General features: G+C 41.4%; 3 protein-coding genes and 1 long non-coding RNA gene across 8 annotated transcripts; 3 read left to right on the top strand and 1 right to left on the bottom strand.

Annotated features, from left to right (window-relative positions):
- The first annotated feature begins 812 nt into the window (after positions 1-812).
- On the top strand, positions 813-3,806 carry LOC144214927 (leucine-rich repeat and immunoglobulin-like domain-containing nogo receptor-interacting protein 1). Of its 2 annotated transcripts, none has more exons than XM_077743664.1 (3): positions 813-907; positions 1,002-1,059; positions 1,524-3,806. In XM_077743664.1, exon 3 carries the CDS (start codon positions 1,533-1,535, stop codon positions 3,318-3,320), a length of 1,788 nt encoding a protein of 595 aa, XP_077599790.1. In that variant the 5' UTR covers positions 813-907; positions 1,002-1,059; positions 1,524-1,532; the 3' UTR covers positions 3,321-3,806. The 2 variants fall into 2 exon arrangements, with proteins under 2 accessions (XP_077599790.1, XP_077599791.1); XM_077743665.1 differs by having other exon boundaries at positions 1,539-3,806.
- Positions 1,351-4,651, bottom strand: LOC144214934 (uncharacterized). Its single transcript, XR_013330300.1, has 3 exons — positions 3,988-4,651; positions 2,955-3,187; positions 1,351-2,809 (listed from the first exon to the last, which is right to left on the bottom strand). It is a non-coding gene; the product is annotated as an uncharacterized LOC144214934 (long non-coding RNA).
- Positions 3,999-6,154, top strand: vps72a (vacuolar protein sorting 72 homolog a). Its single transcript, XM_077743673.1, has 6 exons — positions 3,999-4,385; positions 4,542-4,694; positions 4,765-4,891; positions 4,961-5,137; positions 5,218-5,362; positions 5,510-6,154. Exons 1-6 carry the CDS (start codon positions 4,260-4,262, stop codon positions 5,898-5,900), a joined length of 1,119 nt encoding a protein of 372 aa, XP_077599799.1. The 5' UTR covers positions 3,999-4,259; the 3' UTR covers positions 5,901-6,154.
- A 1,983-nt stretch (positions 6,155-8,137) lies between these two features.
- Positions 8,138-27,788, top strand: syngap1a (synaptic Ras GTPase activating protein 1a). Of its 4 annotated transcripts, none has more exons than XM_077743766.1 (21): positions 8,138-8,521; positions 8,594-8,755; positions 10,176-10,279; positions 13,281-13,369; positions 13,455-13,576; positions 15,140-15,293; positions 15,806-15,904; positions 16,351-16,590; positions 17,029-17,364; positions 17,432-17,576; positions 17,869-18,013; positions 18,087-18,323; positions 18,397-18,598; positions 19,187-19,377; positions 19,983-20,184; positions 20,795-21,367; positions 22,542-23,027; positions 23,662-23,808; positions 23,882-24,093; positions 24,304-24,376; positions 24,677-27,788. In XM_077743766.1, the coding sequence occupies exons 3-21, from the start codon at positions 10,180-10,182 to the stop codon at positions 24,701-24,703; spliced, it is 3,780 nt and encodes a 1,259-aa protein (XP_077599892.1). In that variant the 5' UTR covers positions 8,138-8,521; positions 8,594-8,755; positions 10,176-10,179; the 3' UTR covers positions 24,704-27,788. The 4 variants fall into 4 exon arrangements, with proteins under 4 accessions (XP_077599892.1, XP_077599894.1, XP_077599893.1 ...); XM_077743768.1 differs by having other exon boundaries at positions 20,900-21,367; XM_077743767.1 differs by lacking the exon at positions 24,304-24,376.
- Positions 27,789-27,903: the final 115 nt, after the last annotated feature.

Below are 27,903 nucleotides of genomic sequence, written 5' to 3' on the forward strand. Positions count from 1 at the left end.
TCATGTGGGTTGGGTCACTTTATTTATGGATAAAAAAAGTTGGCTTATTTGGTATGATGGCGCTAGACGTCCACTTTGACTAGGAGGGTTGATTTTATGCATTAAAAATTGCTTGAAAAGTTCAGTAAAAGGTTCCCTTCCATCAAATATGTAGAAAATGTCAGGTCATTATTACATGAGGCATTTTTACAAAGCTTAGAGCAAAGAGTTATTATATAAAATGACATCAAAAAACTTTTTGACCGATTTTGTCGACCTAAAAGTGTATTTTCCAGCGTTAAAAAACCCTATACACATCATATTTTTCTGTCAACATTGTCACTTATATTTTTTTTACTTAAGTGATTATTCTTTTATTTTGTTTTTGGTAGAGCACACACAAAAAAGGGAATTCTGAGTCTTATTAAGGTTTAGTTTAGTAGTAATAGTTCCTTTACATTCTGTTTATATTGACCTAAAGCTCCTCCCAGTGGTGAAATGTGTGTTTTGCTTCAGTTGTCCTTGAATGAACTCTTTTCAGTGAAATGACAGAACAACAACATTAATAAGTATTGATATATAAGTATTTATTCAAATATGTCAATTTATCTGAATCAACCCCAAAAAATAATGGTAAGCAATTTAACTGAACCTCATAGACATCCGTTCTGGTCATTGTATATATGTATATGGGAAAATCAGTCTTCAGTATTTGGTAAAATGTATATATTGTTAAAAAAAAGACATGCTCCTAGTTTGTGTGATTTCTGCCTGCCTGCCTTACGTGTAGTCTACGTTGCAACTTGGACAGCGGCCATCAGGCAGTCCATATAATCCCCAGCATGCTTCTTGGGTCCAGCCAGGTTCTCCTCCTCTTGGATGTTGTTGTTGCCACGAGGATGCCGCTTCATTTCAGAATGATCACGAGGTGTTTTTTCCTCTTTCTTCAATGCATTTGAATACTTTGTTCTGATTCTCAAGGAATTGTCATCTACAAATGTCTTTTTTTGTCTTTCTCGCAGCAACAAGGCGTCGGAGATGGAGTCATCGTAGTGAAAGGGAATCTGCACTCAAGCACTGGTGAGTGCCCGTGTCTTCATTTTGCTTTGCTTTATCCTTGAAAATATTGTTTAGTACTTTTTGGTTGGCTGAAATATCACAAAGTGGGTCACATTTGTATTGACGTAAATTTGTGTTTAAATGCTGTCATTTTTGGCATGTTTTGGTTTTTAATACCTTATAAATTACATATTTTAAGATTTTAAAATAATATTTTCCATGGTAGTTGTAGTGAAAAACATATTTGAGTCCCCCTGTATTAAAAAATGAATCAAATTTCAAAAGATGAATGCTCATTTGTTGACTGGCTTTTTTAAACTAAACATCTTTTTGAAAAATATGAACTTATTTGTCAAAGTATTCATTTTGTATTGTTTAATAAACCAATATGAAGCCAAAATACCCCTTTATTAAAAGCAAGTTACCCCAAAAATATTCCCAAAAACTTGAATATTACATGTTTATTGATGACTTTTATTCCCCAGCTGTCTCCCATGCAGGCGGGCTGCTATCCCCCACCGTGTTGGGGGGCTCTCTGCGTTTTGGCGGCCGGATTGACCATGACGTCACAAGCGCCAGAGTCGTGTCTGGACCCCTGCCGCTGCGACCCGTCCAAGTCCGCCGTGGACTGCTCCGGCGCCCGACTTACCGCCGTGCCGGAGCACCTCCCCCAGAACTTGACCAAGCTCAACCTGAGCCACAATGCCATCAAGACTTTGACCCACCAGCAATTCATGGCTTTTACACTACTGGAGGACTTGGATCTGAGCGACAACGTCTTAGCATACGTGGACGCCGACGTCTTCTTGGGCCTGCGGAACTTGCTCAGTCTCCGCTTGGCTCGCAACCGCCTCAAGGTGATCCCAGTCGGGACTTTCGCCGAACTGTCGAGACTCCGACTGCTCGACGTGAGCGACAACGAGATCCTGGGCTTTCTGGATTTCACCTTCCGAAACCTGGCTGACCTACGCGTTCTCAACGCGTTACGAAACGACGTGGTCTTCGTCTCTCGCGGGGCCTTTGCGGGTTTGACCGACCTGCGCCAACTCCACTTGGACACCCGCAATCTCACATCAGTTCCCACTGAGGCCTTTGCGTCTCTGGGCAGGTTGCTAGCTTTACACCTGAACCGGCTTGATTCCACCACCATGTCAGACTATGCTTTCCTGGGCTTAGGGCGCCTGAAAGAACTGGTGGTGTCCGATTGGCCGAGACTGGAGACAATGTCTGCTAACAGTTTAGTCGGCCTCAATCTTACATCCCTCGCGATCAGAAGCTGCAACCTCAGCGAAATCCCGTACCCGGCTTTAAACCACCTGGTCTACCTAGTCTGCCTAGACTTGTCCTACAACCCCATCGACTGCATCCAACGCAACCACCTGATGGAATTGCTCAGACTTGAAGAGTTCCACCTGGTCGGGGGACGGTTACACCGCATCGAAACGGCGGCGTTTAAGGGTTTGGCGCGTCTCGGCCTCCTCGACGTTTCCGGAAACGTCCTCGCCACCCTGGAGGAGGGCGTCTTCCACTCGCCCGACGGTCTTCGACGTCTAAGACTGGACAAGAACCCGTTATCTTGCGACTGCCGCCTGCTGTGGTTGGCACGCCGTCGTTTGACGCTAGACTTCGGCGAGAACCCGCCGACGTGCGGCTCGCCGGGTCGTTGGGATTTCCTCAAAATGGCGGAAATGCTCACGTGCCAGTCCCCTCGCATCGGACTGCGCCAAGCCAACGTGGCCAGGGTGGACCAGGGCCACGCCGCGGTGTTGCACTGCAATGCGGAAGGCCGGCCCTCGCCATCTGTCACCTGGCTTAATCCGAAGCGAACGGCGTTGACGGACATCGGCAGGGTCCGGGCGCTCGCCAACGGAACGCTGGAGGTCCGTTACGCCCAGCCGCAGGACGCCGGTACTTACCGCTGCGTGGCGTCCAACGCGGCGGGGAGCGACACATGGCCCGTGGAGCTCCGCGTCCGGGCCCCGGCCGGCAACAAGCCCTTTCACCTGAAAAGCTGGCTCGCCGCCTCGCCGCCTTCCACAGTTGGCTCACGCGAGCCGTTATTTGACGTCAAGACGCTGTTCATCGCCGCGTCCATCGGTTTTCTGTCATTTTTCAGTTCTGTCAGCATTTGTTTCCTGGCCATGTTATTCTGGAGTAAAAGCAAAGGGCAGATTAAGCACACGGCTAATATTGCGTATGTGCCCAGGACCGCCGCCAGCAGTAGTAATGGCGGCACGGGCAACTACGTGGAGACCAGCAAGTTTACCATGAAACTTATGTAAATACATATTCAATTCTGAGAATCTGGTAGTTTTTTTAGAGGTCCATTTTGAAGCATATACTCAAAGTACCCTGCATGCATGCAAAGTACCCTGAGTATTCAACTAAGAACAACGCATGGAGAATAGACTATTACTTTTTGTGTTTGAGTACTGTGTAACAAAATACGTAAGTATTATTATTATTAGGGAGTTCAAACATTTTAACTATTTTATCAATGCAAACATCAAAAATCAAAATACTAGTGCATGTAGGTTGTTCTATTTAAAAATACTTCTCTCATCTCGTTTTCTGAACCACATTATTCTTATTAGGGTCGCGGGGGTGCTGGAGCCTATCCCAGCTGACATTGATAATACTTTACAATGTTAATTTTAATGTTTTTTTATTTTGATTTAGATAATTTATTTGAGTTTTTTTTTAAAGTTGTTTCATGTTATGACATGAAAACTTAAATAAAAAAGTAATCATTCATTATAAACTTGCCTTCCCTGACTTATTATGTCAGGTATTTAAAAATTATTTAGATCCACCCCCAAGACATAAAATCATTAAGAATTTTGAATCAGTTATTATTTGTTTAGAAATTGACATGTTTACAAAATTATTTCATTTTGCGTAGTTTTGCTGTATTTTGAAGGCAGTTTTTTTTATACCGGAAGTACTCACCTCAACCGGAAGACAAGTGACAATTTTGAATAGAACGGTGGCTACGGTTAGCACGCAGCTACAAGCGAGTATTACCCTTTTGCATGTATTATCTCTCTCCAAACAGCTCCGATGCACTTCCTTGTATATATTTGCTTCCCCATCCATACGAGGCGATAGTTTAGCACTTAAAAACGTGAGTAAATTTGCAAAGAAATACGTTTGGCGCTTGGCCTACCCCGCTAAAGAAGACAATCGGGGGGGCTATCTTAGCCATCGTTTCCTGGCAAATCATGAATAAAACAAATTTAGCGGTTCATCGCGAGCCCCGAAAAACGGCAGGGAATCGCATGTCCAAATTGCTCGACGCCGAGGAAGAGGACGAATTCTATAAGACAACTTACGGCGGATTTAACGATGTAAGTGCTCGTTTGTGATCTAGTATAATAGTGGATGTCAACAATGACACTATTGCTGTGTACTATTGGTTTATACGGCGGGACACATTAAGAACAAATGCCTACTTTAGAGTGTATTTTCACAATAAAATGTCATATTTCAATCTATAATTTTAGGAATCGGGAGATGACGAGTATAATGAAGATCATTCAGACACGGAGGACGAAGTGGACAGCGATTTTGACATCGACGAAGGAGATGAGCCAGACAGTGCCCAGGAGGACGATGCCCCTCGAAGGAAGAGTCGTGTTGTGACTAAAGCATATAAGGTTGTCAAAAAAATGAGCCATGTATTTTAGAGTACTGTTTATTGACTCTTCGATACACGTTTGTTTAAAGGAGCCTGTGAAAGTAGCCAAGCCTAAGCCGAAGCCCAAAAGACCCACCGAGGAAACAAAAAAGACTGAGAAGAAACCCAAAGCGGAGCTCAAGCGGAGGATTCCACAAGAATTTCAAGACAGTGGAGGTACGTTTGTGACAGAATATCTCACCTCAACACCAAAAAGATGACAACCATTTGTTATCTCTGTTGCAGCCCGCAAGTCAGTGCGACAATCCACCAGCGAGCACACCCGTAAAACAAATCTCCGCCTGCAGGAGCGCCAGGACGCACCTCGACGTCGTCGGGGGGCTCACCGCGACCGACCCCTTACCCAAGAGGAACTTCTAGCCGAGGCTAAGATCACTGCAGAACTAAACATTCGGTCACTGGGTATAAATACTTTTTTTTAATTCATCTTCCTATTTTCTGATTCACACACTGTATTTAACCCCATTTTATTCCACTTGTAGAAAACTACGAGCGGCTAGAAGCAGACAAGAAGAAACAAGTCCACAAAAAGCGTAAATTCGAAGGCCCGACCATCCGCTACCACTCCGTCCTGATGCCGATTGTCTCGTCATCGCTTCTAAAAGAGGAAAACGTCGACGTAGAAGGGTACGTTTTTGACCTCTGACCTCTGTAATCCCTTTGTGTAATCTCCTCGCTGCAAATTATTTTATTTGAAATCTTTTGAGCAACTAATCCTATTCCATACTACAAAAATAGTGATGTAATTTAAGGGGGCTTTGTGATTTCCCCAAGGTTGGACCAGGACGTCCCCCCAACGGCGAGCCAGGCCGCGCCGTCGTCTCAAACCCAGCAACCGGCCGGCAGCCTCTGCTCCCGCACCTTCGTCACGTTTAGTGACGACGAGGCGTTTGACTCTGCCTTCCCGATTGGGGCTCAGGCGACGCCCCAGGTCCCTGTGCAGGAAATCTGCCCCGTCACGCACAAGACGGCGTTGTACCGGGACCCCGTCACCGACATCCCATACGCCAACGCAAGAGCCTTCCGAATCATCCGCGAAGCCTACCGTAAGTATGTAGCCATTCACGGCTTCCCCAACATGTCGGGAGGGATGTCGGGAAGGGGCGTGGCCTCCAGAGGTGCACGCCATAGGACGGCGGCCAAGCAGAGCACACTAGCTACGTGAATGGGAATGCTATTTCCTTCATTTCTGGGATGCTAAATCCATCAAAACTGAACAATTGTACTCATGGTCGGGCAGAAGATTCATTTCGGAAATTAATTTCCGGATTTCAGGAAGACAAATCCATATTGAGTGGATTATATTCTTTGGAGATTCTCTTCCACTCTTATCGTTTTGGTTTTCTTTCAATGAACTGCCCTTTTGTACTGTGGAAGTATGACCTTCTTACCATAAATAAAACTTTAGTTGGCACACTACCCTCACTGGCTCCCCTCAAGGCCGTGTACCGAGTCCTCCATACGACTGTGCAGCAACCCACCAGTCCATCATTAAATTTGCCCATGACACCACTGAAAGAAAGCAAGCCGACCGGCCCTCATCTCAAGTGATTATGACGGTGATTATAAAGAGCATCAAATCATAGTGACAGAACAAAAAAAAAAGAAATCTTTCGCCCTGCTTGTCTAATTGATTAGTTGTGTTTTGACAGTGCCGCGCCGGCGCAATTATCATCATCATCATCATCATCATCACGCTGTGCTGTGGTGCAACATGAAAATGAATGGAAAACGATCACAGAAGAAATTGACTTTTTCCAATTGCCATTGCCCAAAATTGACATTTGTCCATTGAGGAGTTTTTTTTTTTTTTGGTAACTTAATGGTTTCATGACTCAACATTTTTTTCACCAACAGACCTTTCCATCACTGCCTTATTTTCCAATTCCCACCACATTAGATTGTATTACATTTCACCTCAACCATCCAAGTAAACACTTGGCACAACGGCGTTATGCCTTCTCGTTCTAGTGTGGCAGTTGCCATGGAGATGGAGTGTAGGTGGTGTACTCTCTTCCCTCGTACACCCCGCCATCCCTTCTTGATCTCTCTCCCTCACAACCCTTCTAAACCCAGTCGCTAAATTCACTTTGGGTACAATAGTTACTTTGACAAGCACGCGGAATCCATCAAATGTGCCTTTTGTACGCCACTTAAAATGATCTTTTTACGCACGTTTTCTATCCCCAGCTTTTCATGTCCTCTCAACTGTAGCCCCCCCATGCTGTTCATGCATGGCAGCCAAGCTATTCTTTTATCAGTTTCCATGGCGATGTGTGTGAGTGAAGGCTCGCAGTCTAAATCATGCTGATCAACCACACCAATGGCGTTTCTTCATACATGTGTGTTTTAAAAGTTGATGAAAGTCGTGGGTTGTGTTGTTGTCCTCTTCTAAAAATACTCCCTTGCCCATCATCCAAGTGCTTGTTCTTGTACATTTTTTTTTTTTTGTTGCAGAAAAGCTATTCCGTTATCAGTTTCCATGGCGATGTGTGTGTGTAGAAGGTGAGCAAAGTCACTATATTTATAAAAATGACATCCATACTAGGTATGTCATGTTTTATTCGAAAGTCAATGGGGACATTTATTAGCGGGGATTTAACATTGATATAAAACAAATACTGACAGTATTTTTTTGACAAATTTTCACATTTGGTAGGAGTGTAAGAAGGATAGATTTCTAAGTGCCATTGATGGAAATAGACATAGCATATCATGCAAAATAGTTGTTTATATTTGGTATTATATACACAGTAGTTTGTAATAGATGCTTGTTTTCCTGTAAAAAGTGATTCATAAAGAAAACAGGTAAGTGATTTATTTAAAAAAATCCAGGTTTAAAAAAGACAGGCACCTTAGCAGCATCTAGTGGGCACAATTGCAAATATTTGTCACTACAAAATCCACGCAGGTTCTTTTAATGCTGCAGTACCAATTTTGTATGATTTTCGAAACCACATATTTTAGCCTAATGGGATTCTTTTACAAGGCATTGTTGTATATACAACAATAATTGATTGAGCTAATTCTCAACTCAAACAATTGGTCTACTTTGCTCAGTGGCACTCAATGAGTTAAAATGTCTAACTGATTCAACCGTTTCAACCACTTTCTCCCTTGTAGATGCCCAATCCATTTGAACGGGGAGGATGGCAGCGACTGAACAAGTGATTTCCTCACCAGCGTGTGAGATTAATCTCACTGTGGGTGTCATTTGAGCTCTATCGCACACTTCCAATCTCATTCCAATTAAACGGCACGATGGGGTTCCTCCAGCAGGAGTAGAGCGCTCACGGGTCGAGGCGGGGCCCTCTCGCTCCTCGTAGGCGGGGCTTCCTCGTCCCCCAACCCTCCGGCTCTGTCTATCTCACTCGCTATCTCCGCCCCCCTGGGAGAGGCGCATCCATTGAACGAGCGTCTTTTCTCTCCTCCCGCAGCTGCCTCTAATCGCAATCGTGCTGCGGAAAGACACGCTGCTTCGGTACCGAGTTCCTGGATCTTAAGATGGATTTTCTTCGCCAAAGAGTTTAGTCGAAAACGGAAACCGAATCGATGGTCATCAACAACAAAAAATGACGCGCAAATGTGGATGTTTACCTTTTTTTGCACGGCGATTGACGTCTGTGAGGGTTAAAGGTGTATCTTTGAACGCTGGACTTGCCAATGATTCCAGGAACGTGAACGCATCATGACCACAGCCAGAAGGCTCCAAAGAGAGTGTGCAACATCCCAGCTTCCCCTGGTGGTCCCTACTACAGTTGGAGGAGAGAAAGAAGAAGAAGAGAGGTAACTGGCTTTCCGACACACACATTTCCGATTAAAATACCTGACCAAGGGCCTGTACACACCCACTTGCAGGGGATGAGTGAAGGGTCACTCCAGGGGGCCGCTCAGGTGTGATTCTTAACCTCGCCTCTGTCGCCGTGGCAACCTGTCAACCGGTCCAGAAAGTCCGCATCCTCGGATGTGACTGAGCCATCAACGTTTCTTTGCCGGGAATCAACCCCCCTTCATTTTTGGGTAAGTGACATCAATATAATACACATTTGGTGACAGTACATGATGGAGGTCAATAGCGGGGTCAATATTAGGGACCCCTTGCATTGTGTCAAGTATTCTCACATTTGTGATTGATGCTGACAGCACGTTTGGCGAAATACAGAATATTTTGACATATTTGTACTTGATAATTTGGGGGTACGTACGTAGCTGTCATGCTAATATAGCACTGCAAAATAGTACATCATACTCAAATCCTACTAGCATATTGTAGTCATCATAATTCTAATATTTTATGCGAACAAGATGTTTATGTACTGTGTTACAAATTGGAGATATATAAACTCATTGGCTATGGGATTGAAACATGAAAATTAATAGTTTTTGGATTTGTGGTTAATATTGTCCATGTTTCATCTGCTGGTTTCCCAGCAACCACTTGGAATTGCAATAGGAGGGCGTACATTTTTAACCAAGCCAAACATTTGTTTAATTTCTCTCTAGTAGCTTTGATACCCGTAGGTTCGTTTTGTTCTTTGAATAATGCATGCCAGAAATGCTCTGAATTTGCTACTCTTGACTTGAGAGTGCCGTGTTCTAAAATCATTTCAGTGTTTTTAATTTGAGAGGGTTTCAATGCGTTCTGCTGAGTACTATTTGAGAAAATGTCTACTAGCTAGCACGCATCTTTTACATCCAATCAGTAGCCGGCATATCGACCTATTTTTAAAATGGTGAATATCAGAAAATTACTTCAGTGAGCGAAAATAAGTGTTGTGTGTAAATAAATATTTAGTACTATTAAAGCATTAGCGCTTGCCCCTTAGCATAGCATTATTATAAATATACTTTAATATTTTTTTAAGTACATAGTTTAAATTCTACTAATGCTTGTAATATAACAACGTGAACACGCAGTTATGAACGTTTGTATTTTCAATTCAATAATCTCACACAATATTATGAAATTATTTTTTTAATGTTTACTCAAAAATAAACTGAAATGCTATGAATAAATGTTAGCAATTTCTGGAAAGTCCTTAAATAGCGTGAATGTTTCAGAATATAATTTACAGTTATTTAAAGAAAAAGTACCAATTTTACAAGAACAAAATATAAGTTGCAATTTAAAAGATGACAATAGTATTTTTTTTAGCTTGCAGGTAAGAAAGACAAGAGCCAATCTATTTTTAACCAATATTTTTAATGTATTAAAACACACAGTACTTGGCTGATTACCACCTTGCACATGCCAAATGCCCCCCCCCCCCCCCCAAAAAATCCTATCAATTCATCACAAGAGCAGCTTGAAGTTGAACAGCTGCAATGGTGACCTTTTGGTCACAAAAGGGCAACTATTGAGGGTTGGGGTGGGGGTAGTATCAAGAGAGTCAAGCTAGATGACCAGAACATGATTTTCGCATGTATTTGTGCCTTGTAGCTGCATGGACGCGCCGTCAAAGTCGTGGCTGCCGCATCAGGGTCAGTTTGGGTTAGGCGGTCAAGTGGAAGTGTGCTGTGGCGGATCCGGCGTTTTAACCCCAAGTGAGTGCGCAAATCCAATCTGCCATTATGTACTTGGTCCTCTGTCGTGCTTCACGTTGCCTCCCCTAAAGGAGGTTTGTCGTTTGCTAACGTGTAGTGTTGGTCTGTTTTTCTGTCTTCTTGTTTTGGTCTTATTACCTTTTTGTGTTGGGATATACAATTTCTACATATTTTCATAGTTTAACAGCCTCATAGTTAGTCAACTTATTCATTCATACTGCTTTTTGCCAGAATACCCTTTTAACAAATAAAGAAAAGACACGTTGCCATGTCAACCAGGCCACAATCGTCCAATAAACAACAACCGATAACGCTTACCTGGTCGATAGTGGTCAGTTCTTTTGAGGTGAAGTTCAACCTCACCTTAGAGTCCACATGGGAGGGAGCCAATGGCTGATGAGCTTCTTTAGCTTCCTGACGCCCCCACATTGCACTCCCTCACCCCACCTCTGCTGTTCCGATCCTAAAGTACTTCCTGATTTTCTTTTCCACCCTTCTACTCTTGCTTGTTTTTTTTAAATATATTTTTTTGATACTTGATTGCAGCTTGAGGCGCTAAAAATAGCGGCAGTCACAAGTGTCACTTGTCTTTCGTTGCCCAATTTGCATAAATCGTCCTACTGTGAGCTCAGGTTAGGCTTTCGTTAAATGGGAATTTGTCATTGCTGATGCAGGCTTTTCTTTAATATGAAGTACTTTAATTTGTAGTATAAAAAAAATTGGCGACTTTTATTTCATGTTTGCAATGTTTGGTCCTAACATAGAACAAATGATGATTTGATTCTATTATATAATAGATAATATTTTGACTCTTTTATTTTTAAAGGCCATAAAATAGTCTTTTTGTTTGTTTGTTATGAACAGTGTCATAATATTACTATTGGCATTTATTATTTAATTTAGTGCCCTAAATTGCAGCCACTAAGTTAATCAGGTCATACTTTAGCTTTATTCTTGTTAAATGTTTATTTTTTTGAAATATTGCTAATTTTGTTGTCATTATTTCTACATGTACTCCTCTACTTGAAACATACTTCATACTAATATACTTTTTTTTTGGTCCCGTATAATCCTTCAAATACAACTTTAAACTCTTTAAAGCCACAGCTTTACTACAAATAGGAAGGGGATTTGAATACATAATCAGAATGATAATTTTTTTGGAGGTTTTTGAGGTGTCCTGGCTGGTTCAAATGCTTTTATAGTAGCTAATGTTGGAGTTGCCGTGGTAACAGCAGAGCTGCTGTTTTTTGGGTGTTGTCCAAATGATGGAAAGTGGGATATTTCAAGGTCACTTTTCTACATATGCTGAATTGGAGGTGGTCAAGAAGTAACTGCTGCCAGCGTTTGACACGTCGGGGTTCATTTGGGGTTTTTCCCCACCACACGTACTCGGTCTCCCGCGCTCGGCCTGAAAAACCTCCCGGGGCGACGCCGGGAGCTTGTCAAAGAGGCGTCAAGTTGATGGCTGAGCTTTATTTATTTATTTTTTGCTCTCAACGCCGTCACGCCGGCGGATCGTCTTGGCGGCTCGCTCCAAATGAGTAAGTCGGACTCCTTGAACTACCTTTTCAGACTAAATCAGGCTGATTGTACGCAGATTCGTAGTACTTTTTGGGCAATTGCCATGGATATTCCTCAGTTTGTGTAGGAATTGTACCATGTTGACTGACTTGAGGTCATTAGGCTTGATGGTGGTGTTGTTTTTAATTAAGATTCACAGATTTCTATAGTTCACTTAATCTGTTTCAGTATCAATTGTTAACTAGGTATTATTTCCCTGTATTTTTTTTCCTCCGTTTAAAGTAGTACCTAGACAGGTTTTTAAATATTTTTTGAAGTATTCATTGGCTCATTGGCTGTTTTTGACGATGATTGATATTCAATTCATGTGAAATGGATTTGCTGTCTTTAACTGTCCAAAAAAATCTGAGGTATAATTAAAACATGTAATATATATACATAAAAAGAGCATAAAACTACTAATACCACTAATAACCATCTTGCTTTAAATATTGGACAGTTTTGTTCAAATTGGGGAAAAAAAATGAGCAAAATGGGGCGCAAAAATACCCAATCATGACCTCCATTTTAAAAAAAACTCCACTTTTACCACCCTTCCATTCTTTAACCCCAAAAAACATGTCCATCATCGTCATACTCGAGCGAATGAATCAGTACAGACTCCTCATAAATATTCCAAGCTTGTGGATTTGACTTATTAATTTTCTTTCTTCCAAATACTCCCCCAATGTTTTGCAAAACACTCTGCCAGTAAAAAAAAAAAATCTCGCAATTTCATTCAACTCTGATTGAATTTAAAAAGGCTGTTTTCATAGAGGGTCGCATGATAAGTGGCGAGTATGCTTCTTAACACCCACTCTGCAGTCTTCTTCCTCCGTAGCGCAGCTAGCTGGAGGCTGGAACCGCCCACACAGCCAACAATTTACATCCCAAATGGAGAGAGTCAACACACACGCAAAAATGTGCACACACACACACACACACACTCGTACGCAAACACGTGCTATACGTCGTCACATCACTCCGTCAGGTGCTCCGGCACCCAAGAAAGAGCTCATTTCGCCCGCCTTTTTCTTTTATTTTTTTTATTTTGTACCGTGCCGCCACCTTGAGCGCTTGAAACGCAAACTGGCCGTTACCATGGAGACCAAACAATTATCCCGGCTTTCAGAATAGAACCTGGCGAGCAGCCCGTTTGCGGGCCTTGGGAGGAAATCGTGTTCGTGTGTGTGTGTGTGTGTGTGTCTTTTGCTTACAGTTAAGGAAAAAAAGGTTAAAATTTAATAGAAGAAAGCATACGATGATACTTTGGGTTGAAAATGGCTCACTTTTGCGTACATGCATGTTATATGTATTTAGTAAAAGCTGACTTTGTCACTGTGGTTGTTTGTCTTTGTTTATTGGCAGTTTTAAGGGCATGTTGACAGTCAATTATTGGTTTTTTTTTCTGTTAAAATGATTGTATTTTCCCATTTAGACCAATCACGGAGGGCAAGTTTTGCCTCTGTGCGACAGTCAAGTATGGAAACGCCCCCCAATGCCACTCCGCAGTCCTTCAGACAGCCGGTAAGTTGATAAAGATATATTTAGGTAACGGTACTGTTATGGTTTATGGTTGGGTTTTTCCATAATGTTTTTTTTTTATGTTTAGAGTTTCCTTAATCGGAGATTGAAGGGCTCCATCAAGAGAGCTAAAAGTCAACCCAAACTGGATCGGACCAGCAGTTTTCGACAGATGATTCTGCCTCGGTTTCGGAGTGCCGATCAAGAGAGGTCGGTAAACTAGTTTGGATTTTAATACTTTTGTTTCTAATGTTATTTGAGGAAAATTAGAGTATGTGTTGTGGTTAGAGGAGCAATAATCAAAAATGACTTAATAGTCCATTCAATCTTGTTTTATTTAATTTTAACATTGAACATGAAAAAAAAGTTTAAAAAAGAAATTTAGCAAAGAAAATTAGCAAAAAATCAGCAAAGAAAATCAGCAAAAAAAATCAGCAAATAAAATCAGCAAAAAAAATCAGCAAAAAATCAGCAAAAAAATCAGCAAAAAAATCAGCAAAAAAATCAGCAAAAAAATCTGCAAAGAAAATAAGACGAGTGAATTAGATTGCTGTCAATCACATAAAAAATGTCATTTTGCATATTGTTGTTGGATGCAAAACAAAATAATCCAAGTATACTTTTCCTGCGGCTTGCTTCTTCTTGTTTTTGCATTCTAAAGTGGGGTCACCTCTCGGGGGGGAATCTGGCCTGCGTTGTTGTCAGAAATTTTCTGCTGTACTAACACAATTCAGTCACGACACGTACAGGAAGTGAAGATGAAGAAAGTAGAGCTATACTGCTGACACTAGCCACTAGAGGAAGAACGTCGACATTTTCAGGGCAAAGAAAGCTTAACTAATGTGCGTCTTGAAATGAAAAAGGAAAATATAGTGTAGGTAGAAGGTGGTAGAGGTCAGAGGGGATGGTCAGTCACCTTGGTTTCCTGGCCTGGGCCGGCTTGGTACCGCTGCCCGACAGCTGCCTTCACAGCCGGCTTCCCCTTCTGCCCACACACGCTTAATTCTCCCGTCGGATCCGACGTCCAACTTGGCGCTCTCGCAGCTGCTCAAAATGGGGCATGCCAAGCTCTTTTTAGTCATTTTTTTTACCATAAAATCTTTCCAAATTGCATCTTCTGATTGACATTTGAATGCAAAAGTGTCTTCATGTCTTTATTTGACTTCTCATCACAATTCCTTCGTTTTTAGATGCTCAAATAGCGCAGGAAATTATTTTAATGCCCACACAATAATGCTTTTTTAATTCAATGGCGCTTCTTGGCCTTGAAACCTTTTTAAAAGTGGAAAACAAAACTGAATTTTGACTCCTACATTTCCGAAAACAAACTGAATTTTGACTCCTACATTTCCTGAAAACGCACTAAATTTGACTCCTACATTTCCGAAAAGGACCTAAATTTTGACTCCTACATTTTTCCTCGCCGTCGCGACTCCTGCTAACGAATGACGCAGACGCGGCCAAAGCGCAAACAACAAGAAATGAAAAGCCAGCGAGCATTCTTCCTCCTCACTGCCGCCGCCGCCGCCGCCGCCCCCAAAACTCATTATGAAAGGATCATCTCTAAAAATATATTTAGATTGTCAGGTGTGATGCGTAAGGGCTCCCCGAGTCATCGTGACTCACGTGTGTATCCAATCAAAGTCTTCCTGGATACGTTTATTTCAGGATGTTGACAGTTACATACTTGGAAGTGTGAAAATGAACACATTGTGTGTGTGTGTGTGTGTGTGTTTTTTTGTGGTTGTTGTTGTATTATCTGGATCCCACAAGGACACGCTTGATGCAGAGTTTCAAAGAATCCCACTCCCACGAGTCGCTGCTTTCTCCCAGTAGCGCCGCCGAGGCTTTGGACTTGGTGCTGGACGAAGATGCCGTCATTAAACCCGTCCATTCTAGCATTTTAGGACAAGAGTATTGCTTTGAGGTATGTACAAATTAGGGTTTTTTTGGGTCAGTTTTCATGTATGGTTCATTACTTTCTCGTTTTTATTCCCTTTATAATAGTCAAAATCATTTTGGAATTTTAGCATGTTGGTATACAGTAATCTCTCGCGTCTTCACTTTTTGTGAATTCACTATTTTGCATTTTTTTCTGCCTAATTATCTAAAAAATGAATTTTAAAGTTCATAAAAATGTGAAAATCCATGCTGAAACTCTTATGCAAAAGCCACTCAGCATTGAAGAAGAAAAAAAAGTAGTTATAATAGGAGTGACCCTACTTTGCTATTTTTCGATTATCGTGGCCATGTCTGGTCTACATTAACCGTGATATTCGAGGGATTACTGTACATGCAAAGCAATCTAATTGATATAATTTATATTGACATTTCTTTACACTGGGCATGCAAAGTAATGTGGCAAGCCGGATCTGGCACCCGGACTGCAATTTTGGCACCCGTTCTTGATGTACTAAGATCTTCTTTTTCTATCTTTAGGTCACAACTAATTCAGGGACAAAATGTTTTGCCTGCCGTTCCGCTTCGGAGAGGGACAAGTGGATTGAAAACCTTCAAAGAGCTGTCAAACCAAACAAGGTGAGCGGAAAACTCATTCAATTCTGGTTAACTCACTACTTGCCCAAAATATTTTTTTACTAAGGCTTGGCAACAACAAAAAGTACAAAAAAAAAAAATAGAGACCATCTCACAAGGTCTTTGCGATGATTCACAATTAATCACTTGGTATAGAAACAAATCAATATAAAAATATATAATGTCTTCTATCCCATCCAGTTATTGCACTAATAATTTTGTTGTCATAATAATGAGTTTTTTGTTAAAATTATGAACTCATGTTAAAAAGGACACAGTAAATAAAGGCAGCATTAATGTCTTCACAATTTGACATTTATTCATACAATGAATCATAAAATTATGTGGCATAAAATTATGATGTCATATTTGTATCTTAATTCACGCCCATTGACAGTGATTGACATCAAATACATTTTGTTATGTTATAAAATGTCTTGGTGGGCCAGGACAACAGCAGGCGAGTGGACAACGTGCTGAAGCTATGGATCATCGAAGCCCGGGATTTGCCCACAAAGAAACGTTACTACTGCGAGTTATGCCTGGACGACATGCTTTACGCTCGCACCACCAGCAAACCTCGCACCGACACCGTCTTCTGGGGAGAGCATTTTGAATTCAACAATCTGCCCACCATCCGTAGCCTTCGCTTCCACCTCTACAAGGAGACGGATAAAAAACGACGCAAGGTAACGCCCAATGGCAAGGGTGTCAAGGTCGGGTGGGTTTCGTGGGTCGCATTAACATTAACTCTATTTTATGTAGGCTGCACCATTTTAGATATACTATTTTTTTAAAGACCCTAAATATTCAGTTGTTTATAGATCTAAAACAAAGTTTATTTGAGGGAAAATGCCTTTTAATTATTAGTTTTTCATTTCAAAAGGAAACTAATTTTTTTTGAATTATGTTCAGTAATAAAGTGGAAGACAGAATACTTGAATATCTTTTTAGTTATTGGAAAATGCTTTTGAACTAAAAACACAAAGAAAAAGTACTATTATTGTTTTAAAAAGGGGAAAATTCTTCATCTGAATTTGATGCTAAAACAGAAAGTCGCCACTCATGATTTCCTCGCCGTTAATGTTCCAAAAGCTTAATTTTTTTCCCCCAAATTGTGTTTCTAGGAGAAAAGCACATACATTGGCCTGGTCAGCATCCCCATCTCCAGCATCACGGGCCGCCAATTCGTGGAACAATGGTATCCCGTTATCCAGTCCAGCGTTTTAGCCAAAAGCGGTGGCGTGGGCAGCGGCAAAATCATCAACGCCTCGCTTCGTGTCAAATCCCGCTACCAAACCATGAACATCCTTCCCATGGAGCTATACAAAGAGTTCGCCGAGTACATCACCAACAACTACCGGACACTGTGTGCGGTTCTGGAGCCGCTTCTGAGCGTAAAGAGCAAAGAAGAAGTGGCGTTTGCCTTGGTGCACATCCTCCAAAGTACTGGGAAAACTAAGGTATGGCAAAACTCAGATGAACTCCAGTTTCTGACGAACAAAAAACATAAACGTGATCATCTTTTAGGAGTTTCTTTCTGACATGGCCATGTGCGAAGTGGATCGATTCATGGAACGCGAACACATGATCTTCCGAGAGAATACGCTGGCCACGAAAGCTGTGGAAGAATACCTCAAGCTGATTGGGCACCGATACCTCAAGGAGGGAATAGGTAAGATCTGATGGTCAAAATATAAAAATCGGAGTATAGTACATGAAATGCATTTTGAAAAATGCTTCTAGTTACATTTTGATGCTGATTTTAACTACATTTAGGGAAAAAAATGTAAAAATTGAAGATTATTTCACTGACCACAAGTTAAATAATACTTTAAAATGTCCAAATAATATTAACTGTACATCAGAAATACACAATCTCTACAATGCGGTTTTTAATCTATTGCAGTGGGACTTGGTGCCTACAAACAGTGAAAAACGAGGTATTACTGTATTTTTTTCCGCAGGTGACTTCATCCGAGCGTTATACGAATCCGAAGAAAACTGCGAAGTGGACCCCATGCGAGTCCCGCCCTCGGTCCTGGCCGACCACCAAGCTAACCTTCGGATGTGCTGCGAACTTCTACTCTGCAAGATCATCAACTCCCTCTGGTGAGTCCGCCAGCTCTGAAACAAAAACAAGTCCTTCCCGTTACTAAACGGGGTCTCACTGTACCGCTTCCAGCATTTTCCCCCGCGAGCTGAAAGAAGTGTTTGCCTCGTGGCGGGCCCGATGCGCGGAACGCGGCAGGGAAGATTTGGCCGACAGCCTCATCAGCTCCTCGCTGTTCCTCCGTTTCATGTGCCCGGCCATCATGTCGCCGTCGCTTTTCAACCTGACGCAAGAATATCCGGCGGAGCGCACCTCGCGGACTCTCACGCTCATCGCCAAGGTCACGCAGAACCTGGCCAGCTTCAGCAAGTGAGCAGCCCGGCGAGACCCGATTCGCGCCATTCCGACGACGGTAGAGCGCTTGAACTTGTGCCCCTTGCAGGTTCGGACCCAAGGAAGAATACTTGTACTTTATGAACGAATTCCTGGAAATGGAGTGGGGCTCCATGCAGCAGTTCCTCTATGAAATCTCCAACATGGACGGCGGAGGGAACGCGGGAGGCTTCGAGGGCTACATCGATCTTGGCAGGGAGCTGTCGATGCTTCACAGTCTGCTGTGGGAGGTCATGGGTCAGCTGAGCAAGGTTGGTGAGCTTGATGTTAAAGAAACATGACAAATCCGTATGCATGCATGTACATAGATGAACATCTATGTACATGTATATATGTGCTTATATATATGTATGTATATGTATATATATGTGCCTATATATATGTATGTATATGTATATATATGTATATGTATGTATATGTATATGTATATATATATATATATATATATATATATATATATATATATATATATATATATATATATATATATATATATATATATATATATATATATATATATATATATATATATATATATATATATATATATATATATATATATATATATATATATATATATATATATGTATGTGTATGTATATGGGTATATATTTCAGCAACACGGTTATTTATTTATTTATTAACATATTACCTATCTATTTATGTCTAAAAACATTTCTGTGTCCGCATTCTCACCCTCTTGCTACTGTGACAACGAAATTTCCCGAATACGGGATGAATAAAGTTATCCAATCTAATCCAAAAGTCCCCCATTAACAACCTGGCAACCCGTCGTTAAAGGACGTGTTGAAACTGACATTTTCCCTACTTGCTCACAGGACGCCATTCTCAAACTGGGCCCGCTACCTCGACTACTGAACGACATCAGCGTGGCCCTGCGCAACCCCCAGCTGCACGCCGTCGCCAACCACCAACCCGAGCGGCCCAAGGACAGACTCTTCTCTCGACCCACGTTCAATCGCCTCATGTCCTCCGACTTCCAGAGCCTGATGATGCGTGACTTAAACAGGTAGGTGTCCCCCCCCCCCCCCCTCCCCCTTCCCCTCCTATTCCGTTTCAGAAAATAGATCATCGTGTCCGCCGGGAGGACGGTTAATTCTAACGCGGCCTGACACCGCCGCGTCCCGCCGCTGTAATTAATCGTGAAAGGCACAACGAGAAAACTTACGGGATGGGAATTCGGGAACACAAAACCCGCCTTATTTCCAAGAGCCCTTCTAATGTCACCCAATTTATCTCCAAAGACGCCAAGTATTTTATCAATCGGTAATTGCTGGCACCATCTGTTCTAAAAACCCCCCTCAGCCAAAATCCCCCTTCTCACACTTGTTATTATCAGGAGACACCAGCTCTCATTATCGCCTAACAATTTAAATGAGAACTCTTTACGTAAGAGCAATAACAGCTGTAATTGCGACAGATTCTACTCCACTGAATTTCACTTGAAAACAATTTAGTGGCGTTTTTATGAGGAAAAATGGTGTCAGCACACATTTGAAAAATCCACAATCCCAAATGTACCTTTTTAATTGCATTTTTTATTTAAGAATGTATTTATTTGGACTGGGAGAGGCTTGGCAATGATGGAATAATATATATGACTTTTATGTGTAGTTCCATAGACATCTCCCGCCTACCGTCTCCACCCACCGTGTCCGCCGTGGAGTCGCTTTCGTCCAACCTCAACATGAGACGTCAGGCCGAAAGAGACCTACGCCCATCCCGGGAAGTCTTTTACGTGACCAGACCGCCGCTAGCTCGCTCAAGTCCAGCTTACTGCACCAGCAGTTCGGACATCACGGAACCCGATCCTAAGGTAACAACATGAAGCCGTGTGTGGAAGGAATAATATGCATTTTGGAAAAATACATCCTAGTTACATTTTAATGCTGATTTTTAACTACAGAAAATAATGACTAGATGACCTGTAATATTTTAGAACTTGTTTATTTTATAGTTGAAATACTTGACATGGTAGGGGAAAAAATCTAGGTCGGTTTTGGATTTTTCACCCAAAAATTATTTACTTTTTGGAGGATTCTAAGAGAGTACCTTTTAAAATAAGCAGCCATATTCAAATCATGGGCATAATTAGTAGAGTGGGCTTTAAATAGTCTTTTTTTTACTCCATATTATAATACACCCATAAATTTGAGTTAAATAGACCCATAGTCCCAAATGTCCTTTTCTAACCTCTATGACATTTGACCTCAATAGCATATAATGTAATCACCTCTTTTATGATAATAATCTTCAATGCGTTCTCGAATGACGACCCCGACACACATACAGAACGGAATCCATAATTCCACCCGTATAGGTTCCACTTAGTGTCGGAGGTGAAGAAAAAGAGCAGTCAGAGCTAATTCAAGATAAAGAATGTCTTCCCCAGTGTTACCATGTTTTGCTATTGTCACTTGTGTCAGGTTCACAGTGTGAACAAAAGCGTGTCAATGATGGACCTCCAAGACTCGCGCATGAACAGCATCTCCAACCTGAACTCTGTTGGGGACATGTTAACCTCCTCCCAGGCCTCCATCGCCGGCTTGGGTCACAGCTTTAGCAACTTGGGCGGCCCCCTGCGCATGGGTGGCTCCGGCCTGAGGCTGAGTCAGATGGGCCAGATGGGCCAGATGGGCCACATCGGCGGCCCCACCGAGTCCATCTCCCAGCAGCAACAGCAGGCGGCGGCGGCCATGAACTACCCGCTGTCTTTCCAGAATCCTCTCTTCCACCTGGCGGCCCACAACTCGCCGGCTCATCCTCCGCCGCCGCCCCTCCTGCTGGCTCCCGAGCCGGAGAACGGCCACCACCACGACTACGCGCCGGCCTTCGGCAATAACGTCTTCTCCCGCAGCGAAGATTTGTCGGCGCTCCGCTCGCAGAACAGCCTGGTGCAGCCTAGCATCGTCCACTCGCATAGCTACAGCGACGACTTTGCCCGGCAGAACCAGAACCAGAACGACTTTGTCTGGCATCAGCTTTCACTACAAGTCCAGGTGAGTTTAATATCTAAGTACATTTGACCGGCGACCAAACGTCCCTCGACCAAACGTCCCTCGACCAAACGTCCCTCGACCAAACGTCCCTCGACCAAACGTCCCTCGACCAAACGTCCCTCGACCAAACGTCCCTCGACCAAACGTCCCTCGACCAAACGTCCCTCGACCAAACGTCCCTCGACCAAACGTCCCTCGACCAAACGTCCCTCGACCAAACGTCCCTCGACCAAACGTCCCTCGACCAAACGTCCCTCGACCAAACGTCCCTCGACCAAACGTCCCTCGACCAAACGTCCCTCGACCAAACGTCCCTCGACCAAACGTCCTTCGACCAAACGTCCCTCGACCAAACGTCCCTCGACCAAACGTCCCTCGACCAAACGTCCCTCGACCAAACGTCCGTCGACCAAACGTCCGGTCACAGCCTTTCTCTCAAAATGGATTGGATGTCTATTAGTGTTAATGGAAGTTAAGGAGTTAATGGTTGTAAATGAGTCCAAATCAACTTGTCTGGCTATTTATTTATTTGATGTTCATGGTGGTAGTGGTAAGCATTTCAAAAGTGAGTGCGTTTTGTATGCGTGACGCATAATAAGACATGTAAAATTTGTTATTAGCTTGCCCGTCACACTGTGTAAATTGCTGTGCTTCTAATGATACCATTATGTGCCGTAGTGTCCTGAGTTATTTCTGTCCTGACGCGTGGGCTGTGGCGGAACAAACATCTCTCAGCCTCCCAGTTTCTTTTTTCCTTTTTTTTTTTTTTCCTCAAATACAGTCAGTGTCAGGACAATTGTTCTTGTTGAATTAATTATCAACTTGCCCATTTTTCTTTATGAGGAGATATCTTTTACAAGAGAATTTGCAATGTACTGCCAATACATCAATAAAAAATAACGAAGACAAAATCTTCCTACTTCTCCCAAAGAAAAAAAAATGGAGAACATTTCTTTACGTGAGGATTGACCTCATTATAACAATGTTTCATGCATCAATTCACTAGCAAAGGCTGAAATAACGGCAGCCTTCTAAAAATGTCTGACATCACTTAAGATGGCTACTTGTGGGAATTGCTGGCTTTAATTCTGTTACCCAAGAAAAAGTCTTGAGTTTTATCAAATCCGATTTTTGCAAGTAGGACGCAGATGCTAACGGTATTGTCTTTCCTCAGGAGTCCCTCCAACAGCAACACATGATGGGCGTATCTTCTCAGACGGCCACCGGAACTGGCACGCCCGCCTCTTTGGCCACGCCTCCTACCACCGTTCACCCCGTACGCCAATCCTCAGTCGGGCCCCACCTTCTCAAATCCCAACGCTCCATCAACAATCCGGCGACGGGCACGCCGCCCAAGGCCCGACCCCAAAGCAGGAACCTCCTACTGGAATCCACCGACGGCAACTTCATCCAAGCCAAACAGCGGCAAAGTCAACCGCAACAGCAACCGACGCAAACACAGCAACAAGAGACTTCCACGGACAGTCCGGCTCCCGGTTTGCCGTTTCAGACGGGGGCCTCCAAAGAGAATCAGAACCCGTCCTCCTCTGCCGCCGCTACCGGCGAGGACTCGACGGACACGCCCACCAAAAGTGGCAAAAAGTCACAACAGCTACAGCCTCCACAGCAACATCTGCTCAAGCCACTTGGCAACAAGCAGGTAAGTCCATCATTGGCCTATTTTGTTTATCTACTGAACTGCATTTGGTGAAGGCATCTACAGTATTTCTTTGGCCACTGGGGGACAGTGTCTACCTTTGGGACTTAAAAATAGTACAAGGAAGGTTTTAAAAGAATACCTGTCAACCTGGGCCAATTCCTCCCCATATTAATGATTGAAATTCCCCTTATTAGGCAATAGAAAACTGTAAAAATCCAACTCTCACATAGGGCGCACGTAAAAGTCTTCAATTTTTTTCCAAAACGGATGGCTTTCTATACTTATATTAGGTTATTGCGCATATAGTGCTTAAAGCATGACAATACTATTTGCACGATCCGGATCAGAGCCGAAATGGGTAAAACCGGATTGGTTTTACAGAAAAAAAAACATACTTAAAACCAATCCCGTACAAAAATATGTTATACGGTAAACACAATTTGAAAGAAAAAAATCTATAAGTTGACATGTATGTAAAAGTCCAAAAAATATTAGTAAATAGACACTATAAAAACACTTTCCCTACACTGTAGTTATTCATCTATATCAGCAGGTCTTGCGACCTATTTACCGCGATAAACGAGGTATTACTGTATTGCTAAACGGATGAATGTTTTTATGTTTTTTTCCCCAGGGATCTCAGTCCAATTTAAATGAGCGCACAGTAGCCTGGGTATCTAACATGCCTCATCTTTCCGCCGACATCGAGAGCCTACGGCCCGACCGTGAGGGCCAGCTCAAGGAGTACTCCAAGAGCATGGACGAATCCCGTCTGGAGAGGGTAAGCAAGCGCAACACTTCAAATAGTCAACATGGCAAAAAAAGCCATTTTTTTGGTTATGTCTTCCTCGCAGGTGAAAGAGTATGAGGAAGAAATCCACTCCCTGAAGGAGCGTCTGAAGATGTCCCATCGCAAACTGGAAGAATACGAGCACAGGCTGGCGTCGCAGGAGCAGCAAACCAGTAAAATCCTGCAACAGTACCAGTGCCGCCTAGACGACAGCGAACGACGTCTCAAGCAACAACAAGTGGAGAAAGACTCTCAAATCAAAGGCATCATCAACAGGTGACACTCCAACCACACATTATTAACATTTTAAATGATTTAACTGATTTCTGCAAGTTAATAAAACAACAAATCTGTCCAGTGAGTGGGGAAATTTACACATTTTCACGACAAAGACTCAGGATTAGTTAGTTAGCAAACCCAAGCAGTGTCTACACGTTTTTTACCCCAAAAAACGTCATTTTATTTTTATTTCCCTGTTGTCATCAGACTCATGGCTGTGGAAGATGAGCTGAGAGTGGGCGCCATTCCTGATATTAAGCCGCGAATCCTCACAGACCAGGTTAGTTCCTGAGTCTACATACATTTATCTATACCTATATGATTTTTATTAGTATTTCTATTTTTTTTAATTGACATCATTCACTCCAAATACCATTGAATGAAATTTCATTCTCAATTTGATAGTCAGTTCAGGACCAAGTTTTGAGGCTTCTATACTTACACACCAGTTTACCAAAGGACTGGACGCTAAATCCAGGGGTGGGGATTGGAAGTCCAATCCATTTAGAGTCGTTTAGTGGAAATAGATTGGTCGATTTTTGAAGCCATTCCAGTTCAAATGTGTTTTCCTCTTAAACAGGGCTATGGGGGCCTCCCAGGATCCTGACTGCCACTACGAAAGCGACAGGGATCCGTGATGGTCTTCCAAGTGTGAGCGTTTAAGCACCCCCTGCAATCCGACTCCACTTGACAATCTGCTTACCAATCAAGTAGGACCACACACTTACACTAAAAGGTTCCTTGTCGCTTCAAAAACTTTTTAAAGAACTTTTGACAATCACTTGAAAGCGGACACCAATTTGTACAAAGACTTGAACTTGAGCTAATAACATTCCATGGTGGTTCTTGAGCTAAACCTACGCGGGGATGAAGACTCGAGGGAATCCGGGCGCTACAAACAGCACTAAGAAGCACACAAAAATAGGAATTAGGTGGGTAGGATTTTCTTTTTTTTTTACTTTACGCAACTGACACAAAAAAAGGTTTTCAGGTGATATATATATACGGGTTTCACAACCTAAATGTTAACTTTCCAAATTTAAAAGGCTATTTTAGGCTCATCCTGAAATTTCCACTAAAAAAGACAATAATAACGTGAATAGTGCATGATTATTGGTGGTTCAGATTGCTTTATTTATTATTTTCTTTACTGCACATCATCTTTACGTTAGTTTTATGTTGTGCTGGATTGTGAAGGAAGACTTATGTAAAAAATGCAACTTATTTTATGATTATTTTAATTTTTTTGATTCAAACCAAAAGAAAATTCAATTTACCGTTTGCTTCCTTCCTTTTGTGGCTCCAATACTCGCTACTACGCGTCAGTGCCGTTTTATTATGGAGTAATAAAATAAGTGTAAAAATACCAGCTATTATGGGCCATGTGTCCGCTTGTAACAACCCGCCAAAGTACACACAGTACATGTAAATACAACAATGAACTTGACTTGAAGACTAAATATAAGTTGGGTATAGCACTTAAAGACTAGAGATAGTCCAATTTAAACTTGTTCAAGAGTATAAATAGCACATTTGGAAGGCAATCCTCCTCTTTATATAACTTTAAATACTGTACTTCAAGTAGAAAATGAATTTGATCAATTACAATTTCAATCACTTGGTTGCATGCAACTTTAGAGACTTTTTAGACCAAAATAACAGCATTACTAATGATTGTTTTCACTCTAAAATGACATTAAAAAGGCTACTATTTGTAAAAATACGGTAAACAAGGGAAGAAATGTCCTCTGTTGTCTTTGGACTTTATTTATATATTTTTTTGCAATACTCATGTACTCTAAAATCCTATTCTGACTCACCTGATAGTGAGTTATCAATGTGCATGTGCTTTTTAAAACAGGAGAATTACTAAATGATATATTATGAGTACTATAACTATCACAGTGTTCATTTTCCAAACACAATTTATTACTTTTTTGGCCGTAAAAAGGGCGGAATTGTAAAACTAGGAGGGTAAATAGATGCAGGGTAATAAAATAGACAGGAGTACAGGTGTAACATTTGTATATTACACGTTTATTTTGTAGTCGGGTTATGAATTAATACTGTGTTGTAACGATGAGTTATTTCTATTACAAAGTTGACCAATTTGCTCTTTTAAACCGTTGCCTTTAAAATGTTTTCTTTCTGCATAAAATAGCAATTATACAAAGGTTTTTAAGTTTATTTAAAGGGACATCAGTAATAAAATGGGGAATAAATACTATTATAAAGGCATTTTTTTATTTTGGATGACATAGTTTGATGTAGGCCTGACTCCTAAACTGGCGAGTGTAAACATTAATATTAATATCTATTCTTATATGTATTTAAGTCATTTAAGGCAGTCCGTCAGGCATAATGGACAATGTTGTACAAACGTAAACAGATTCTCAAATGTAAAAAGTATTATGGGACCTCTTCAGATCTGTATTCTGGAGAGAGAGAGAGAGATATTCATAGGACAATGATTTATTGTTTTGAAATATGTTTATTCATTTTGCTATTATGGTATTGTTTTTCTTGGACCTGAGGGACTTAGTTTACACGAATGTTATTTATTTATTCATTTAGGAACAATAACATGGTTTATTCAATAGTTTAAAACCTTTATTTGTTTAAGGGAAATATTTTTTTTCTGTATTTTGGGGGAAAAATGCGTTTTGAACGTTTTTAAAATGTGCTTTTATTTCATTTTTTTAAATGTCCCTTCATTTGAAAGACATGTTAAAAATGCAGTTTTCTTAGGTTTGTTTTGAAAGTTTTACTTTGCATTACGTAATTTTAATCTACAAAAACAGTCATCAGAAAACAAACTGTCCAATATTTAAGAATCAATAGAATATTTTTATTTATGTGTTCTTACACTAGATACCCAAATAAGTCATATATAACAAGTTGTTAGTGGTCAACCTAACTATATAAAAAATATGTGACGTATAATCTGGAAAATACGGTATTTAAAAGTACCATTTTCATATTAATTAGAATGTATTCACCATTTTTTGGTTGAAATTTCAGATGCTAAATGTGGACAACCTTTAATTTCTCTGCTGTCAAAAATCCCAAACAAAAATATCGTCCGACATAATCTCACATAAATGGTAATTAAGCACTTTTTATAGTTAGATTCTACATATATACATAAAAAAAAGAATTATTTTGCCTGAAAATGAACAGTCTGGAACATGACATCATATATTTATGAGCCATCTGGCTGCCACCTCATAAAGAACATGAAATATTCTGTATATTTTAAATAATAATCAAGTATGACATATTTATGTATCTAAAAAAAATGGATGTATAGAGTATTTATTTCTTGGCAGCTAATTATTCTGCACTATTGACTTACTGTGCTACAGATTCTCGATTTATTTTTATTTTCTCGGGCCTCCTGGATGTAACGTGTTTATTAATTTGACATTTGCTTAAAAAAAATAAGCCATGCCCCCCCCCCCCATTGACAAAAAGCCATAACCTACCCCCCCCCCCCCCCCCGATATTGTATGGTGGATGTTTGATGTATGATATTTTTTCCTCCCCTCAAAGTTAATAACGGTATTTATTGTAGGTATGATTGCACTTGTAATTATGATAATCGGTGTATGTGGATTGATATGATTTGTTTGAAACTTTAAAAGGAATGTATTTAAAGGTTTGAGTGACTTAAATAAAGTAATACATTCAAAGGTGTCAAGATTGGTTGGAAATCGAATCGGCATCAAATGGTGAGTATATGTTTTTTTTCATTTTTATGTGCTGCTTACATAATTGTTATTATTGATAGCATTATTGTTATTATAA

This window comes from Stigmatopora nigra, chromosome 21, assembly GCF_051989575.1.
Source record: "Stigmatopora nigra isolate UIUO_SnigA chromosome 21, RoL_Snig_1.1, whole genome shotgun sequence".
NCBI lineage: Eukaryota > Metazoa > Chordata > Actinopteri > Syngnathiformes > Syngnathidae > Stigmatopora > Stigmatopora nigra.

Excerpts from the sequence above, each read along its gene's own strand:
- syngap1a (XM_077743766.1), top strand. The coding sequence starts at position 10,180 with ATGGACGCGCCGTCAAAGTCGTGGCTGCCGCATCAGGGTCAGTTTGGG. Across the intron at positions 15,294-15,805 it reads GACAAGAGTATTGCTTTGAG|GTCACAACTAATTCAGGGAC; the intron begins GTATGTACAAAT and ends TTCTATCTTTAG. Across the intron at positions 21,368-22,541 it reads AGCTTTCACTACAAGTCCAG|GAGTCCCTCCAACAGCAACA; the intron begins GTGAGTTTAATA and ends GTCTTTCCTCAG.
- LOC144214927 (XM_077743664.1), top strand. The coding sequence starts at position 1,533 with ATGCAGGCGGGCTGCTATCCCCCACCGTGTTGGGGGGCTCTCTGCGTT.
- vps72a (XM_077743673.1), top strand. The coding sequence starts at position 4,260 with ATGAATAAAACAAATTTAGCGGTTCATCGCGAGCCCCGAAAAACGGCA. Across the intron at positions 4,386-4,541 it reads CTTACGGCGGATTTAACGAT|GAATCGGGAGATGACGAGTA; the intron begins GTAAGTGCTCGT and ends CTATAATTTTAG. Across the intron at positions 4,892-4,960 it reads AGAATTTCAAGACAGTGGAG|CCCGCAAGTCAGTGCGACAA; the intron begins GTACGTTTGTGA and ends TCTCTGTTGCAG.